The sequence below is a fragment of the Arachis duranensis genome, chromosome 3 (genome assembly GCF_000817695.3).
Source record: "Arachis duranensis cultivar V14167 chromosome 3, aradu.V14167.gnm2.J7QH, whole genome shotgun sequence".
Classification (NCBI taxonomy): domain Eukaryota; kingdom Viridiplantae; phylum Streptophyta; class Magnoliopsida; order Fabales; family Fabaceae; genus Arachis; species Arachis duranensis.
Genome location: NC_029774.3, coordinates 114314825 through 114333496, shown reverse-complemented (window position 1 = coordinate 114333496; position 18672 = coordinate 114314825). Strand labels below are relative to the sequence as shown.

The window sequence follows — 18672 nt, the reverse complement described above, 5'->3', positions numbered from 1 at the left end:
AGAAATTAAGAAAAATATTAGTACCATTCATTTATTTATTTATTTACTTACTTTTTTTGAAAATACTAAAGCAAAATTTAAATAAAATTAAAACTAAAATGCCTAATCTAAGCAATCAAACAACTAATAGTTGTCAATCACTATCAATCCCCGGCAACGGCGCCAAAAACTTGGTGCGGAATTTACAACCACAAACTTACCAGCAAGTGCACCGGGTCGTACCAAGTAATACCTTAGGTGAGTGAGGGTCGATCCCACGAGGATTGATGGACTAAGCAACAATGGTTGATTAATTTACTTAGTTAGACTAGCAGAAAAGAATGTCTTGGTGTTCAAAAGCATTAACAGTAAATTCAGAATATCAAAAGACAGGCAATAAATAAGTTGGAAAAACAATATGAAAAAGGCAGTTAAGGCTTCAGAGTTATCTATTTTTCGGATTGATTTTTCTTTATTAATTTATTTTAATCATGCAAGATTTAATTCATGACAAACTATATGTGACTAGACCCTAATTCCTTAGACCTTTCTAGTCTCCTCTAATTCTCATCAACTTCCAATTCCTTGGTCAATTAATTTCAATTAGGAGGTGAAGTTTAATTCTAGTTATTATGCCACAAATATCCTAATTACCCAAATATAAGAGGATTATATGTCACGTATTCTGTTAAAAGATAATTATAATTTAGGAGAAATTATTTTCAAGTTGTTGTTCAAGTAAAGAGCTTTTCCAAGTTATACAAGAACTCAATCAGAAAGAGAGTGATACTTCCGTTCCACCGAAATTCATAAGATAAAGAACGAAAATAATTCTTAAATTATAAATCAGTACATGAATTAAAATAAAAAAAATAATAGAATCAATCCATACAAATAGACAGAGCTCCTAACCTTCTGGAGGTTTAGTTGCTCATGGATTAGAGAGAAAAACTAGGATTCAGGTCAACTGTAAATTGGGCTGAGGTGGAATGAAAAGTGGAATCTGATCCTAGAAGAGAAGTTTTTTTCTCTTTTATATCTAATCCTAATTAATTTAAAATCTAATTTCTAAAACTAAATAATATCTTTTCCTATTTTAAAAATAAAAGTTTAAATTTAAATCAGAATTAATTATAGCAATCAGCGTTTTCTGCACGTGGTGCATGTCACGCGTATGCGTCAGTCACGCGTACGCGTTGATGGTCTTCTTCGCGTATCATGCGTACGCGTCAGGTACGCACACGTGTTGCTGTGCAACTCTCCAAATCACGCACACACGCGCTCCTTGTTGGTCATCTCCTTCAGCCTTGGCCAAATTGGTGGGAAAGAAGTGTGGACTATTATATATCGTTGGAAAGCTCTGAAAGTTAGCTTTCCAACGCCACGAAGATCACATCCATTGGACCTTTGTAACTCGAGTTATTCAGGTTTGAGTACAGAGAGGTCAGGGTTGACAGCATAATTTGCCTTCTTCTCTTCTTCTGCAAAAACTCCATCAAATCCAGTCAAATGCTACCTAAAATAAACAGAATTGCACAAGACTCAAAGTAGCATCCTTAGTGGCTAAAAGATAATTAATTCTTGATTAAACTCAACAAATTAAATACAAATTCACTAGGAAAAGATAGGAAAGATGATCACGCATCATTCGGCAGGCGCAATGAGATGTTTGAGATTCGCGAAATGTGATATGGTTCTATATATATTATTAACCTTGCGCAACGACACTGTAATTGTGGCTATTTTCAAGTCGAGCGACTTCCATGTTGCCACATTTTTGTATGTTGCACTAACCAACGTCTTGATTGGTAAGTATATGTACATGATGTGTACAAGATGTCTGAAATTTGTAAGATCTACAGAGGTGAATTTGTTCCGATTAGTGACCCATCTACGTGGGTTAGATATGAAGAAGCAAAGCTAATCACCAATTGGACATTGATGCGCGCGAGTAAAGGACAACCGAAATCAACCCGCTTCTTAAATGAGATAGATTCGCGAGATATTACGTTCCAAATAATAATGTTAACAAATTATTAATATAAAAGGCAAGATATTACGTTCCAACCTTCTTTCCCAAACGCAAATATAAAAGGCTCTCCAAGCACACGTGTCCAACATGCAACGAAGCTTGATGCTGGGAGCCTAAAAAACGCAAATTGCGTTTGTTCCTGACCACCTGCAAAATGCAGAATGTGTTTGGAGGATTTCAACAGGTCAAAGCCTACACCGGTCTGCATTTAGGAGATAAGGACGACACGTTTCGCCTTCAGGTTGGCCTCCCCGCCAAACGCATGTTTGGCAGCCATGCACAAAACCATTTTATCTTCGTTTTCAACAAAAAGCAGGTTGCGTTTGACATACCTACATACCTGCAGATCCACATCCATGAATTACACCCATGCACTAATATCTTTGCATTACACAAATTTTTTTTCCATTACTAAATTAATTTTTGGAAAGAATTCAACATAAACTTTTTTGAAAAATTATTATCAGCAAAATACTTTTATAGATACATAATAAAGATATTAAAAATCAAAATTTTTTATTGTTCTTGTATGAATAGATTGCTTATAATGTACAATTCATCCTATCCAAAAATAAATTTGTCTACACCTAAGATGACGATATAGAAATAACAAAGTCGAATGAGGGATTCGAGGTAGTCATGTCAACGAAGATGCCACCAGGACAGAGGCTGATAGGGCGCCAAAGTGGGGGTCAAGGAGGAGAGAGCAAACATCGGAGGGGCAGCCACGATGAAGAAGACGACATCAGAGTTGGAGGCAAGGAAGTGGGGTTTCCAATGAGTATTTTAGTTCATAGTAAGGATATTATAGTCATTTTACTAAGTCTCTATTTTTATCTTAAATCAAATAAAATACTAAAACATAATTTAATTGGCGATAACACTGGTGGCTTTGTTTACGGTAACTATAGATGACTAGGTATTGACCTTCCAATAAAGATACACAGCTGTAAGGTTTCACAAGGTCATTATCTATATACTTATAAAGTAAACTATATTACGCATAGTTCAAGGATAATAATTTACAATTTTTTACTGCAAAAATAAATAAGAAATTTTAAAAAATAGGTAAGTCTAAAAGGGTAATTGCATGTTGGATTAAATTGCTTCCCTGATATCAGTGGTGTGGAAGCAATTGTTCATTGTCGGCGGCAATTTTGAGGTGCACGAATACAAGCCATAAATACAGAGAAATGGATGTAATATACTACATGATGTTGCAAATTGTTGTTTTGGTTCTCTACCTCAACTTAAAATTTTATGTGTTGGAGGTGCAGGTGAAATTGTGTAGAAAAGAGAGTGTGAAATTGTGCAGTCATAGAAGCAATTGTTCATCACATATTAAAAAAGAGGGTATGAGTTGCTTGATATGGGCTTTACTTGTGTAAGAAAGATTAACATTTTAAAAGTACAGTAGAAAAATTTCCAACGACAAAATTGCTGGGACAATTTTATTGAAGGAGGTTAGTTAATTTCATACAAGTATGAGAATTGTTATTGTGACAAAAAATGAACATGATTCGGCAGTGTAGTTGGACAAGAGGAGAGATCATTGTTAGGATAAGGAGCAGAGAAATGATGGAAGAGAAAACCGGCAGAAAGTTATTAGGTGGCGGCAGTGGAGGAAGAGACAACCAGTTTAGGGTGTCAATAAGCGAAGTGAACTAGTGTAGTTAGTTCTATACTATTGAGGCCGCTGCTTGCGGCGATTCCACTCTCAACAAGCCGCCACGAGTTTCAAACCGAAGCCTTCCAAGTGTGGCAGTGGCAACAAATGGAATCCAAAAAATAGTTTTCTTAATTTTTATTTTTATTTTGAATTTTTTTGAATGTCTTTTTTAATGTTTATTACTTAACCACAGCAAAACTAAACAATTACCGTAGTGTTAATAATTTTCCTGCATCTTATCTGAGCTCCATTTAAGAATCTGCCGTTGGCCAATGAGTACACTTTATATCAAATACAATACAAAGACTTAATTTAATCAATCTTTTAATTTTTATCTCTCAATTTTTATCTCTTTTCTAAACATTAATTTATACACAAATTTTTATATAAAATTATTGAATTTAAATATTAAAATTTTATATTAAATATTTAATAATTTTATTTTATATTCAATTAAACTAATTTAATCAATTTAATTCTCGTTAGACTAACCAATCTGAAGTTCTGAACCTCACAACCTTTGTTTTTACTTTCTGGACTAGACTATATTTAAGAATTAACATCATTCTATTAAGTCCTATTTCCTCAACGCATAAATCCTTTGCACAGTTTATGTCCACAGATCTGCGTTTGAAAGGAAGAAAATTAGTATAGCACTATAGCAAATTAACAACTCTGAAAAGTTAATCAACAAAATTTAAAAAAAAATCTACAAAACGATCGCTATCATATTAGTCAACGGGAAAAAAATGCAGCCGTCCGTCAACAATTTCAATTTATATGATCTTAAAACTGCAGATAAGATTACATGACCCAGTTCCTCATTGAAAGTAACAACCCAGCAAAGTACCACCTTTGCTGTTGTTGAGATAAATTCTAAGACTATTTCTTAACATCTTTAACCCTTTGTGATGTATATAAGGTGATGCAATTTGGAGCTCCATCGTCCACGGGTTAAAAGCTCAGAAATGACTAAATGAGTGTTTCTCTGGACTTCAAATAAACCAACATATATTTTACAAGAAAAACTACATATGAAGTTTACACGCAACAAAAATAAAACTATACAAAAAGCTCTAAATAGTATCATTTAGAAAGCTTAAAACTATCACAGGGAGACTTTGAATCCCAAATGGTTTAACGTGTACAAATAGAACATCGCTTGAAACCTCACCAATTTGGCGTTACTTCTCAGCTTCCACAAGCCAAGCACTCTTCTCGGTTTGTTAAAGAGCAAACCATCTGTGCCATCTTGGTCTCATCATCCTCCACCTTAGGTTTTTCCTGCATTCCCAACCAAAAATAAATACTTATTACCTGAAATGACTAAATCATATGAATGGAAGATTGAGAACAATGAATCTTTTTTTACTTTGAGGGCAGTGGTGTCGACAGTGAACTTGATAGCATCAGCTGCAGCTCGTGATCGAAGATAATACATCCCAGTTTTCAGACCCTATAAGCCCAAAACCAGAAAGCAACATCAATCAGCAAAAACTTCGGGTCAAAAATTCCACATTGAAAGAGATGCATTTTCTGAGAGATGAGATTTTGAAAATTAAAAAAAAAAAAAAAAAGTTGATACTGTTAGTTTGAAAAATCAGAAATAACATACTTGTATATGTCTTTCAAGTCCTCGGGAATTTCTGGGATTTTCTGAACTGAGCCATCCTCGTAGATAATCTTATTCTTGATTGTAGGAGACCACATTCCCATTTCAGTCAAGTCATGAAGAAGATGCTTGTTCACAACAACAAATTCACCACTGAAGCAAAAAACTTGGTGAGCTTGACAGGATCACAGGACAATAATATAATAAGGGACAACATGGGATGGAAATCCAACCTTAAAACCCTGCGACTGTAAATATTAGAAGTATACGGCTCAAAACACTCATTATTGCCAAGAATCTGGCTAGTAGAAGCAGTTGGCATAGGGGCAACAAGAAGTGAATTTCTCACACCCCGGTCTGATATCATCTGCCGGAGTGCATCCCAATCCCAGCGGTTTGAGGGCTTTGCACCCCACATGTCTGGCTGAAGAATTCCCTGCACAAAACAAAAATCACATAAGCACACAACTATATTGGATGCCTAAATTTCAAACTTTAGGCCAAAATTCTAAGTTTATTATATATGTACATCTATGTTCCAATGCAATAGAAGGAAACCAACTAGCCAAGTCAACTACATAACTGGACTTGCATTAAGAACATTAAAAGGAAGAGAAAACATGCATCACAGTTCATTCATATACCTTGCTTACAGGACAGCCACTATATGTTTCATAAGGACCTTCTTTAGAAGCCAATTCAGAAGAAGTCTTTAGAGCATGGTAGTATATAGTCTCAAATATCTCCTTGTTTAACTGTTGAGCCTGCACTCATACAAGCAGACAATCAAATTGAAGATCTAGCCTAAATTTAAGGTTTATTAGCTGCACCAGAACCACTGTTTACCTCAGGTGAATCAAATGCCATGCCCAACAGTATGAATGTATCAGCAAGACCTTGAACACCAATACCAATGGGTCTGTGCCGTAAGTTTGACCTCTTTGCAGTATCAACTGGGTAGTAATTGACATCAATTATTTTGTTAAGGTTTGTTGTCACCAATGCAGTTACCTACAGATACAAAATCACAACCATAATTCCAGTCTCAATTATTACAGCAAAAAAAGAATTCACTACAGAAGTAATCAAAAGCACAACAAGAAACTGCACCTCTCCAAGTTTATCAAAGTCAAAATATCTGTTTCTTGAGCCTCTACTGCCAACAAGCTTAGAAGGTTGAGACTCCATGGGAACTCCCTATAATAAGTACAAAACCTTTGTGAATCAGAAAGAACAGATTGACAATGAAACCAAATAAACAAGAGCCTAAGACATTATGTCTTCAGGAAATTTCCCACCTTCTCTCTGACATATCGTGGTAGTGCAATCGACGCCAGGTTACACACAGCCGTTTCTGTTGGACTTGTATACTCAATTATCTCAGTGCACAAGTTTGATGACTTGATTGTACCCAGATTTTGCTGGTTACTTTTCCTATTACAGGTGTCCTGAGACATGGAAAATGCATTAGTTTTCAATTATAATAAATAAATACAAAATAGATTAAAGAAGAATTCTGAATCAGATAATTTGTAAATCACCTTAAAAAGCATGTAAGGGGTCCCAGTTTCAATCTGGGACTTAAGAATTTCAAACCAAAGATTCTGTGCCTGAACAACCTTCTTTGCTTTCCCCTGTGTACACATGCATATGGTTAGAAAATCTGATGCAAGGATCAGTGCAAAGAACAAACCAGGACATGCAAAACAAAAAAGACAAAAGAATGTCAAGAACTTACATCTCTTTCATACTTATTGTACAACCTCTCAAATTCTTCACCCCAACAATCTGCCAAACCTGGTGCCTCATTGGGACAAAACAAAGACCATTCTCCATTAGACTGAACTCTTTCCATAAAGAGATCAGGCACCCAAAGTGCATAAAATAGATCTCTCGCGCGATGCTCTTCCTGCAAAGATAACATTATTAACACAGTAACAACAAAAGACAATTCATCACCTAGCATAGATTAAGAACTAGTATCATAATTCATCATTAAAATATTTGAATAGAAAAAGAATTGTTAGAATTTCATTCAAGACAATTAAATCATATCACACCTTCCCATGATTTTTCCTTAAGTCCAAGAATTCAAATATATCAGAATGCCATGGCTCCAAGTACACAGCAAAGGCACCTACAATACACAAAAATACACTTAAGAAAAGGTAAGTTGCAAATACCAGTTAAATATAGAAGTTATAGAACATGGATAAACTATTACCTTTCCTCTTGCCTCCCCCTTGATCAACATAGCGAGCAGTATCATTGAACACCCGTAGCATAGGAAGAATACCATTGGATGTCCCATTCGTTCCACGGATGTAGCTGCCAGTGGCACGAATGTTGTGAACAGAAACACCAATTCCCCCTGCTGATTTGCTGATGACAGCACACTCCTTCAAAGTATCATATATTCCCTCTATACTATCATCTTTCATACATATGAGGAAGCAACTACTCAACTGTCATGCATATAAACATAGCCAATTAAATCAAGCCTCCAATGATCAATTCACCGCACCAAAATAATCTTACACGAGTGGGAAAAACCAAAACACAGGCTCACAAAAAGACAGGGGAAACCTTACTTGAGGCCTTGGAGTTCCAGCATTGAAAAGTGTTGGGGAAGCATGAGTGAACCATCTTTGAGACATCATGTGGTAAGTTCTGACAGCAGATTCTATGTCATCCTTGTGAATTCCAACAGCAACCCTCATCAACATGTGCTGGGGCCTTTCCACAACCTTTCCTTGAACCTTCAAGAGGTAGGACCTCTCCAGGGTTTTAAAACCAAAGTAATCATAGTCGAAGTCCCTATCATAGATTATCTCACTGTCCAAACGAACAGCACTCTAAAACCAAATATTAAATGATAAAAAGTGAGCAAAATTCAAAACAGTACTATGGTCATAATCATAAGAAAATTTATATCAACACACATCATGAGCTATGACAAGTGTTTTCAAATCTTCAAGAAGAAATCCACAATAGGCAGAAAAATTTGTCAAATTGAGGCACAAGTGTAAGCAAAGACAATCCAAGACACGCACAGAACAAGGAGAGGCACCTTCATGATAATTTCATAAACATCATCAGCAATGAGTGGAGCCTTCAGACCAGACCTATCATTAACATGATTGTACATGATCTTCACCCTGAAACCACCAAAAATTTGACCAGTGTCAACGCAAAAAAAAAAACAGAACAAACCAATCAAATATGAAAATCATTTCCTTCCACAAACTCACGTCTCAGAGAACGACTTCTTCGTGTTCTTATGCAGATTAGAAACAGCAATCCTAGCAGCCAACTGCACCAAAACAAGTTCAATTTCAACAAATCAGTGACCAAAACTTGAGGGACACATGAACCCTAAGTCATCACCCGATAGTTCTAAAGAAATGAACTGACAGAAGCATAGTCAGGGTGGTTTGCGGTCATGGCAGCCGCAGTCTCGGCGGCGAGTTCATCGAGTTGGCTGGTGGTTACACCCTTGTAGACGCCGGCGCAGACCTTCTGAGCGACGAGAACAGGGTCGCAGTGATCAGTGCTGAGCCCATAACTGAGCTTCTTGAGGCGCGCAGTTATCTTATCGAAGTGAACGGCTTCTTGACGGCCATCCCTCTTCACCACATACATTTTTCTCGGACTCGGAGTGTATTTTTCTGAGTTGGGAATTTCTTCGAACAGTTTTGGCGCACCAAAGTCGGGCAAAGTGGGTTCAATATTTATAGCACTGAGAAATGGAGATTAGGGTTGTAATGTAAAATTGTCTTTATGTGTGAAATGCAATAGTGTGATGACAAGGGTTCCCTCTCAAAATTACGCGCAATTTGAAATTTTCCCGCGATAACGTTTCCTTTTGGATCTTGGAAATTAATGGCTAGGAGCCTGCTTTTTTATTTCATAATAAGGTTCCCTGTGCGTTTGCACTTTGCGTGATACGTGGGTTGAGTTCTGGGGTCCACTATTTTAAAATAAAGCAACACACAATGTCCGCCAATAAAGTTGTATAAGTGTTTGCATTTTATCTTAAATATGTTTTCTGAAAATATCTATAATTTTTATTTATTTTAAATTAACTTATAAACACAAATCACCCTATTATTAAATTAAATTTAAATATATTACTGAAAACATGTTCTGTAACTTAATTCTCTGTGGGTAATGCTTTTGCTTAATTGTCTTTGAATTTTGTTTGTGCAATTGGCGCCATCTATTTTGGTTTTTCATTTTCCACTCCAAACTTCTTCAACACACTACTATTTTGGTTTTTCATTTTCAAATTTTTTGAATCTATCGTTTATTTGGTTAACTTCTTCAACACTCTTTTTAATTTTGAATTCACGTGCGTATCATGGAACCAGATATAAAGTAATGCTGTAATGGTGAATGCTATGATGCTTAAGTTATAGTGTCTAACTTACTAAAAAAGGTAAAAAAATAATATTTAATAAACTTTAATTATTTATTTTTATTTTATTCATTTTATTTTTTACCTATAAAAGTAAGTTAGGCAATTTAGGCACAACAATAAAAGGCACCGTAGAATTCACCTAAAATAATTATAAATAGGGCGTTTGTGCTATCTTTTGTATTGGTTACAAGTAAAAAATTCATTCAATTCGAACACTAATTTTATTTACACTATGGTTTGGATCGGATGATTTTTTTTAATCTGATCCAATTTTAAGTAGTTTGGATTTGCGATTTTGTAAATTAAAAAAAATAAATATAAATAACAAATTTCAATATCAAATTTTAAATAATTAATAATGACATAATAAGTCTCAACAATATTTTGAAAAATCAACAATAACATAATAATAGAAATAAAAATAGAATAAATTTCTACATCCAAGTCATAACCCTAACATAGTCCAACCAAATATTTTAAATTCACGCGCATACGTTCACTACCGTTGCTTCTTCTTCTTCCCTAGTGTTGTGTCTTCTTCTTTTTCTTTTCCTTTTTTTGTTATCTTTTTCTTTCGTTATCGTCATCACTAATAACATACACCAATATTTTACTATTAGTGAAAAGTTAGAAAAAAAATGGAATAATATCTACAAATACTAATATATAATATATAAATATATATAATATAATGAATATTATATTCAAATATCTTATATTCAAATTGGAAAAAAGGATTGAGCCAAGTTTAATTGCAATTATCTAGAACGAACAGTAACCACCGAATTACAAAGTATCCATTGGTGGGAATTCAAATTTGATCACCTTCCATACTTCACAAGCAGCAGCTAATTCAGGACTCCCCCCAAAATCTCTCTATCTAATATCTCTTTTTTATATTGTATTCTATTAGAATAGTTCTAGTATATATATATATATAATCGGCAATTAATGACCGGGAGAAAGAGTCTTTTCACTTACAGTCTCTTCTCTTATTATTTCTATTATTTTATTTAATATTAATTAAAATATTTTAATTTAAATAATATTAATTACTCGAATAGATAGATAGATAGATAGATAAAAATATCGAAAAATGAACCTTTTTGAATCCTCTAAAACTCCTTCTGGACTTTGAATTTCAATTCAATAATTTTTTTGTGCAACCTAGGCTAGGGGTAGCGGCGAAAATTTTGCGGGGGTTTTATAAAATTGTCGTAAAAACGACAACTTGCGGCGCATATAGTAGCGGTTAGGGGTTGGGGCTGCAATTAGGCCTACATTTAGCGGCGTCTTTTCGAAAATTGCCGTTATACATACCGTCGGGTGAGTTATTGTTTTACAAAAACTGCCGCAAAATGCGTATTACCACATATTGCAATGTTTTCTTTAGTAATAACCATCTGGGTATAATCTAGTTAAGTAAACACTACGATCTTAAGCTACATATGTTTAAATCATTGTTACTTAAACTCGTAACACTTTTTCTATATTAGCTTTACGTAAAAAAAAATTCACAAGTTAAATAAGCTATATATGTTAACTCATGTGAAAAAATTTGCTAATAAGATTTTCTTGTTTACTTTATTGGCATTTAAATTTGCATTCAAATATGGATGTAAAAGAAGAAAATAAAATCATACTCTGAATTTATAAAGTTAAAATAAAGTTCTAACGAGCATAAATCAAAGCTACTCCTCTTTAAAGTTATGACTTACTAAACCTAAATAAATAAACTCTAAAAATAGATAAACATGTACAACTGCGACCCAAATCATTAAATTAAGGAATCAACGTAACTCTTATAATAAAAGATCAAAATTTCTCTTCAACATCATATTCACCTGGCAAAAAATACTCTGTCAAGAATCTATGGGCTTCACGTTTTACAGGATCTGATATTTTATCTCCATACCATGGCTTTTTGTTCAGATTAAAGCACCTTTTCTTAACATGTATATCACCTTCTCTTTGTTGGTCTTTTAAAATTTCATTGTCTTCTTCCAGAAGCTTATTGAGATCAAACTGCATGGATCTGTCAATTCGAACAGAGGAGATATCATCTAAATTGTCTTCTGAATCACACTCTTCCCCATCTAGATTGCTAGGGACTATTTCTCCAGAATATTCAGATAATATTGAAAATATCAACATGCATACAACCAAATAAGTATGCCCAGAACAAAATGACACTACAAAAATGTTGGTTAAAATGACGCTAATATTATGGCGATTTATGTAGCCGCCATAATTTTTGTTAATTCGGCAGAAATTAAGGTCTTCCATATTATTCCAGTGATTGGTGGCGGTTTTTGTAGAATACGGTGGTTTAAAATCGCCATTATCTTTAGTCTTTCTTTCTGTTTTTTTTTTTTAACAAAAAACTAAGACTTAGAGGAGATGTTGTTGTGCATATGAGAGGATGAGAATGAGAGTAATGTTGCGAATGAGATAATCAGTGTGACGTGTGAACGTGATGAACCTAACCCTAGTTTTCTGCCGCCGTTCATCTTCTCACCACCGCTCAGCTCCAAGTTGTCGTAAGCAATGTTATCATTGTTGTTGCCTTTGGTGGAGGTTCTAGATCTGCTTCTCTATCTTCGATTTGAGGTTTTATCGTCGTCGTTCATCTCTGCCGTCATTCATTTGCTCGGCACCGCTCAGCTCCAAGTTGCCGCAAGCAACGTTATCGTTGTTGCTGCCTTTGGCGGAGGTTCTAGATCTGCTTTTCTGGCTTCGATTTGAGGTTTATCGCCGCCATTCATCTCCTCGCTGCCATTCATCTGCTTGTCGCCGTTCATCTCGTCACCGCTGTAAGCAACATCATTGATGTTGCCTTCAGTGGAGCTTCTGCGATCTAATTTTTTGCTTTGATTTAGGGGTATGCTTTCTGTTCACAACCGTTTATCACCTCCTCGCTGCGGCAAGTGATGCAGCTGTTGCTCTCTCTGGTGGAGTTTCTGAGATCTAGTCCTTTGGCTTCAATTTGCATATTCAATCTAGTTCTCTAGCTGTGAAGCAATTGTTGCTGCCTCCGACTAAGCTTGTATGATTTAGTTCTACCATCCATATCAATTCACAGTAATCTACTTCATCTTCTTTTTTTTTTTTATTTTCCTCCTCCATACGATTAAAATAGTGTTAACTAATTTAAATTACATTATTAATGTGCAATTAATTGATGATTACCTTACTGATATTAAAGTTTTAGGAAAAAGAGGTAGCAACATAGGGAGACCTGGTCATTACGGAGGTTCTAAAGGAAAAATTCCTCTTAGTGACCAATTTTCTTGAACACTTTTTGTTAGGAACATTAATAGCAATGTAGAATTGAATAATGTATATCCAAACCATGTATAACGCTTGCAAGCATCGTGGATTTGTTATGATTTCTCACTTTTGTATTCTCTTCTTCTTCGATCCACTCAACATTGCTCATAGTGTGTTTCTATTCATTCTCATTCTATTTTTATTCTCTTTCTCTTCTTGTTTATTCTCAATTGCTTGTTTTCTAACTGTATTTCGGTTCAGTATTGTTTTCTATTATAGATTATGATTCTTTGGTGCTTATTGTTTTCTGTTATAGATGCATGTTCATCATTGTGCATTTTTGAAATTCAAAACTAGCTTAGCTCCCAATGTGAATCCAGTAAGGACATGCTTTCTTTGTTTTCCTTTTTCATCAATGTCATGACTTGCATGCTTACATTTTGTTATTTACTTGAAAAAAACAAAAGATTCAGAAGATCTTCCACAAAGCCTTTGTTATTATTAGGAATTACCTTGTTTCCATGATCAATAAAATCAACAACATGGTAGTCATTCATAATGGAATCTTCCCCAACTGTGCGAGCACGGATTTCTTGATAGGCCATTCAACTAATAACTCTAGTGACTAGAAGCCCTCGTTCCACTGCAGGAGTGAATGTGTCAAATTTGATGTACCAGATAACAAAATATCATTTCAATTTATGATACCACAAGAAAACATTATATTTAAATGTAAGCAAAAACGACAGAAAATTCTGATATCTTATTGTGGCCAATTTTGCAGAACTTGTTAAGAGAGCAAATAAGAATTTGAGAAAAGCTGCTGAAAGTGAAATGCAAATTGGTGAGTCCTCCAAGATTCTGATTGATGTGGTCACATTCAAACAAGAGAATTTTGTGGAAAGCCAGCATCCAGAACTCTATGATGTTGTTACTTGGTAAACTTTGATTTCGTATCATATAGCACTTAGCATTATTATGTCCAAAATGTTCTTTAAAATGGTTGGATTGTATGAAATTAAATATATTTCACCTTGTGCAATAATTGAATAGTTGCGAGTGAGGTTCTGAAAGCACACAAGCTGTTGTTGTTGTTGAGTATTATTATTATAATTAATATTGTTATTATTATCTATCACTCCACTAGTACAAGTCGACAATGTAGTCACCACTACATCCTGCAAATATTATATATATTCTTAAATCTAACTAATTAAGTTAAGTGCCTAAATAAGTAATAATCTGATAAAACAAATAAAGATCTTAGAATTCAAGGACATACACAACAATTTTGTAGTCCTATACAATTTTAATTTTAATTTCGGAAAGGCTGCTCACCTTGTTGATAGCACCAACAAACTTGTGCTGTAGGCAAGGGATGGAATCAGAAAGGTTCACTTTTTATCTTTCAATCTTGTTGATAAGAGAACTGCTCTAACTTACATTCATGCTGATGGAAACCGGCACCGTGCAAGCAATGGCACTCCGGAGCAGGTAACAATTTTTAGTTTGTTCATGATTTGTGAGAGGTTCTGGCTTGTTCCATTGATGCTGATATGATATTCTTTGTTATGATGAATAAATCATGAACTTGTGTAATCTAAGGAATGATGCTAAGAAGAAGGTTCATGCCATTATTTACAAGTTTGCCGAAAGAGGCCTTCGTTCCCTAGCCGTTTCAAGGCAGGTTCTTACAGCAAAGTCTTCATGCTTTAATTTTTCAGTACATGTTCCCAAGTTTCTTGTAAATAATAATAATAAAGAAAATCTGAATCTAGAGCATTTTCTCTGCTACTACAGGAAGTTTCGGAGAAAAGCAAGGATAGCCCTGGAGCTCTATGTCCCTTTATATATGCAACTTCTTTACAGTTACATTGTGGTCTATACTCTATACATCCACTGAATCTAGCTGCGATGACACACATGGAAAATCCATTAGAATCAAGTGCAAACAATCATCTTAAACCTAAAGAAGAAGAAAAAGAAGAAGAAGATAGCTTGAGTCTTGCCTTGGAAATGCTGGGTCTGAATGTGGTTCCACTGGTGGTGAATTCAACTGTTGAGCTTGGTGTGTTTGACACCATAGCCAAAGCTGGTGAAGGCGCCATGCTCTCTGGAAAGGAAATTGCGTCTCAGATTGGGAGCAACAACCCAGAAGCATCTCACATGTTGGATCGCCTTCTTAGGTTGTTGGCAAAGTCACTCTCTCCTTCGTTGCTTTGTTTCCCAACAAGATCATAGTCACATACTCTACAGCCTCTCCCCTCGCTCCAAGTATGTTGTCACCGATGCCGATGACGGCAGCTCGTTGGGACCAACCTTGGCTTTGCTTCTAGACAATGTCTTCTACCAAAGCTGGTCGCACTTTTCTCTCTGTTAACATTAAAATGAATAAATAAACAAATTGCTATCAGCTCATTTTTGTTCTCTTTTTTTTTAACTCTCTCTTCTTATGCATTGGTTCAGGAAGGAAGTGAAAGGAGCAATTATGGAATATGGAATTCCATTCAACGGGGGTTTATGGCATGCATGCCTTTGAGTATCCAAGCATAGATCAAAGGTTCAATGAAGTGTTCAACAAAGCTATGGTAAACTCAACCACTCTATTTTTCTCTCACTCGATATGTTCATTAAAATTGTATAGTATCTAACTCTAATAATAGGAATTTCCTATTATTAGTTTTTTTAGTTCAGTATATTTTTGTAGTTAAAATAAGAATGTGAATATGGTTGTTGATTATTTCTATGGGATTGATGTTACAGAATTTCCTCTTAACTTCAAAAAGTGAAGATGCTGATATGAAGCTTATCAATTTCAGTTTATCGGATTTCATCTGAATAGGTGACAATTATAGTGATGCTCAATTCTTTTTCTTCGTTTTACTTGCAAAGCAATCTCTTATTCCATTATTATATTAGATAGGAAACTTGCTACTAAATGCACTATTTATTGATGTTTACATTTGCATAATATTCCTATTGTGATGTGCATTAAATGCTTTTAAAAATTTGTCAAAGACTAATAACCGAATAATTATTTTTTATATACCACTAACATAATTAAAGTTTTATACATAGCCATTATTTTATCTTGAGTGATTTATGATTTATACTTACTACTTGGGAGATAATATAATTGGTGTGGAAACAAATGACAGTAGAAAATATCACAATGCATATATCAAAAATCTTGAGAGCAGCAATTTATGCTTAGATGCCTAATTATACGTTGGGAAGATATACTAGTTGACTAGTTGTGCTATTTGTTAAGCAATTGCATTTAGTTGTAGAGACTAAACAAAAATAGAGAAACACAATGTATTTGAAGAAAAACAAAATGACATGAATGAATTTCTTAAATAATAAAAATCCTAGATTTTCTTACATGACTTCTAAGGTTGGGGAAGCAGGAATAATGATAGAAGAACAAACCATAATCCAATAGAGATACGACATGAACTTGTTGTAAAGTGTATGCTTAGCATGTGTAAAGTACTTTAGATTGAAGGTACCCCTCAAGATTCGAAACTGGTCTTTCTTAATTTTCCATTGATGTGTATTGACTACAGACGAACGACTAAATGACATTGCTGGGAGTGCATATTATGTTGTACCAGAGGTACTTCACAGGTCATATAGTGTGGAAGCAGAAATATGGAACCAGAGGTACTCTAGACCGAGCAATAGAGCAGTGTAATCTTTTTTTGATAGAAATTTTATGTATTAAGAGTTACATGTTAAAGAGATTTATAATTAAAAAATCATGTTATGTTAGATACTTTATTTGTATAGGGGTTATTACTTTTGATTTTCAATACTAAAAAATCATATATTATGTTTAATACTTTGTTTATGAGTTATATAACATTTTGTTCATGAGTATTGATTTTTTATTATTGAGAAATTTTAATAAAAAATTATGTTTAACGCGATAAAAATAATGGTTCAAATTGTTTTTTTTAAACGATTAAAAAATGTTACTTTTATCTGGTAAAAATGGAGGTTTGTAACTGCCATTTTAAACAATATGAAATGACATTTTAACTCGGTAAAAATAGTGGTTTCAAATGCCGTTTTAGCCAATAGAAATCCTAATGTTGGGGTAAAAATGGTAGTTCAAAAACGCCATTTTAACCAATTTAAAAAATATTTCAACCTGGTAAAAATGGCAGTTTCAAACGCCGTTTTAACCAACTAAAATGCCACTCTGTCAGTGTAAAAATGGCAGTTCATAAATGCCATGTTAACCAATCAAAAAGGCCCTTTTACCTTGGAAATAACAGCGCTTTGAACTGCCATTTTAACCAATCAAAAATGCTATTTTTACCCTGGAAATAACGGCGATTTGAACCGCCGTTTCAACCAATCAAAAATTTTCGTTTTATTTGGAATTAATGGCGGTTTGAATTGCCGTTTTAACTTATCCAAAAACCGCCGTTTTAACCCAGGAAATTGTGGCGGTTTTCTGAAAATCGCCGTAATAACCAGAATGGCGCCCAGAATTACATCGCTTTCTAAAACCGCCATTCTTAGTAATAATGGCGGTTCAAACCACCGTAATTACCCAACAAAACCGTCATTTTAACTAGAATTTTTTGTAGTGCGAGAACTCCCAAGTCATTAGATATTAAGTTAGAAAAAAATGGACGACAATATGCTAAGACGATTTTAAAACTAAACGCAAATTATCGACAATTACAATTTCCCTTGTTGGTAGTTTGGGCAAATTTCTTAGACAGAAGCTCTGTAGTGAATGTTGTACTTGCAGAGGATGATGAAAAGTCCTCAGTTTTTATTTGTTCTATTTCACCGTCATGTTATGTTCGCTAATGTTTTAAAAACGTAACACTATTGGAATTGATATTGAATATTAGATATCAAGATTATTAAAACTGCAACATTAAAAACAACATTAAAGATTTAACGTAAATTAACTTTTAATGAAAAAAATTGTCGAAAGAAATGGAAAATAAGCTCTTACTCATGAAAATTCACAATACAATAAATACTTAACTGCAAATAGAAGATACACCAAGTTTTTTGTAACCAAAGAAAACAACATATAACGTTGAGTTTATTTAAGTTAGTTCATGAGACAACGATCCTTTTTAACTACGTTAAAATTCTTCATATAGCCATTACGCAACATCATCGATATGCTATGCAGCATTTTCTGGGGGTCTTCTATATCATCCTCCATTGTCAACTGTAAATCTCCAATGTCACCTTCCGCTGACATGTTCAACCCTGGCTGTGGAGAAAAACTAACTTCAGCTTCTTCATTCTCTTCTCCCATGTCATACAAATCTCGTGGTTTCACATGAACCACAACACTCCATTCCTTAGCTACTTCATCATCCACATAGTATACAAGCTAAGCTTCTAAGGCCAATATGTAAGGTTCATCTTTTTCTCAAACACCAGTGTGTATCGGACGAGAGAAATTAACGCTGGTAAGCCCCAAATGGTCTTATTTGATGCCTCTACTAGTAGTGGTATCAGCCCAAACACATTTGAACAATACCACTATGAAATGACAGCTATAATTCAATTCAATTATGTCCATAATTTTTTCATAATACGGAACACTGCCAACAGCGACTCCATTATCACGCATGCTTGCATAACTTATATTAGATGATACATATACTCCACTATTTTGGGTTTTCAACCCGTCTTCCTTTGTGATA

At 34.5% G+C, this 18672-nt stretch overlaps 1 protein-coding gene across 1 annotated transcript; it reads right to left on the bottom strand.

Moving 5' to 3' along the window:
- Window positions 1-4438: 4438 nt before the first annotated feature.
- Window positions 4439-9157, bottom strand: LOC107480342 (ribonucleoside-diphosphate reductase large subunit). The gene is given in 16 exon segments (XM_016100471.3): window positions 4439-4964; window positions 5053-5136; window positions 5139-5445; window positions 5526-5728; window positions 5937-6056; window positions 6139-6303; window positions 6403-6489; window positions 6591-6740; window positions 6834-6926; window positions 7031-7201; window positions 7353-7429; window positions 7517-7757; window positions 7884-8147; window positions 8363-8450; window positions 8544-8605; window positions 8707-9157. Coding segments are annotated over 16 exon segments (2433 nt in total). The 5' UTR covers window positions 8935-9157; the 3' UTR covers window positions 4439-4871.
- Window positions 9158-18672: the final 9515 nt, after the last annotated feature.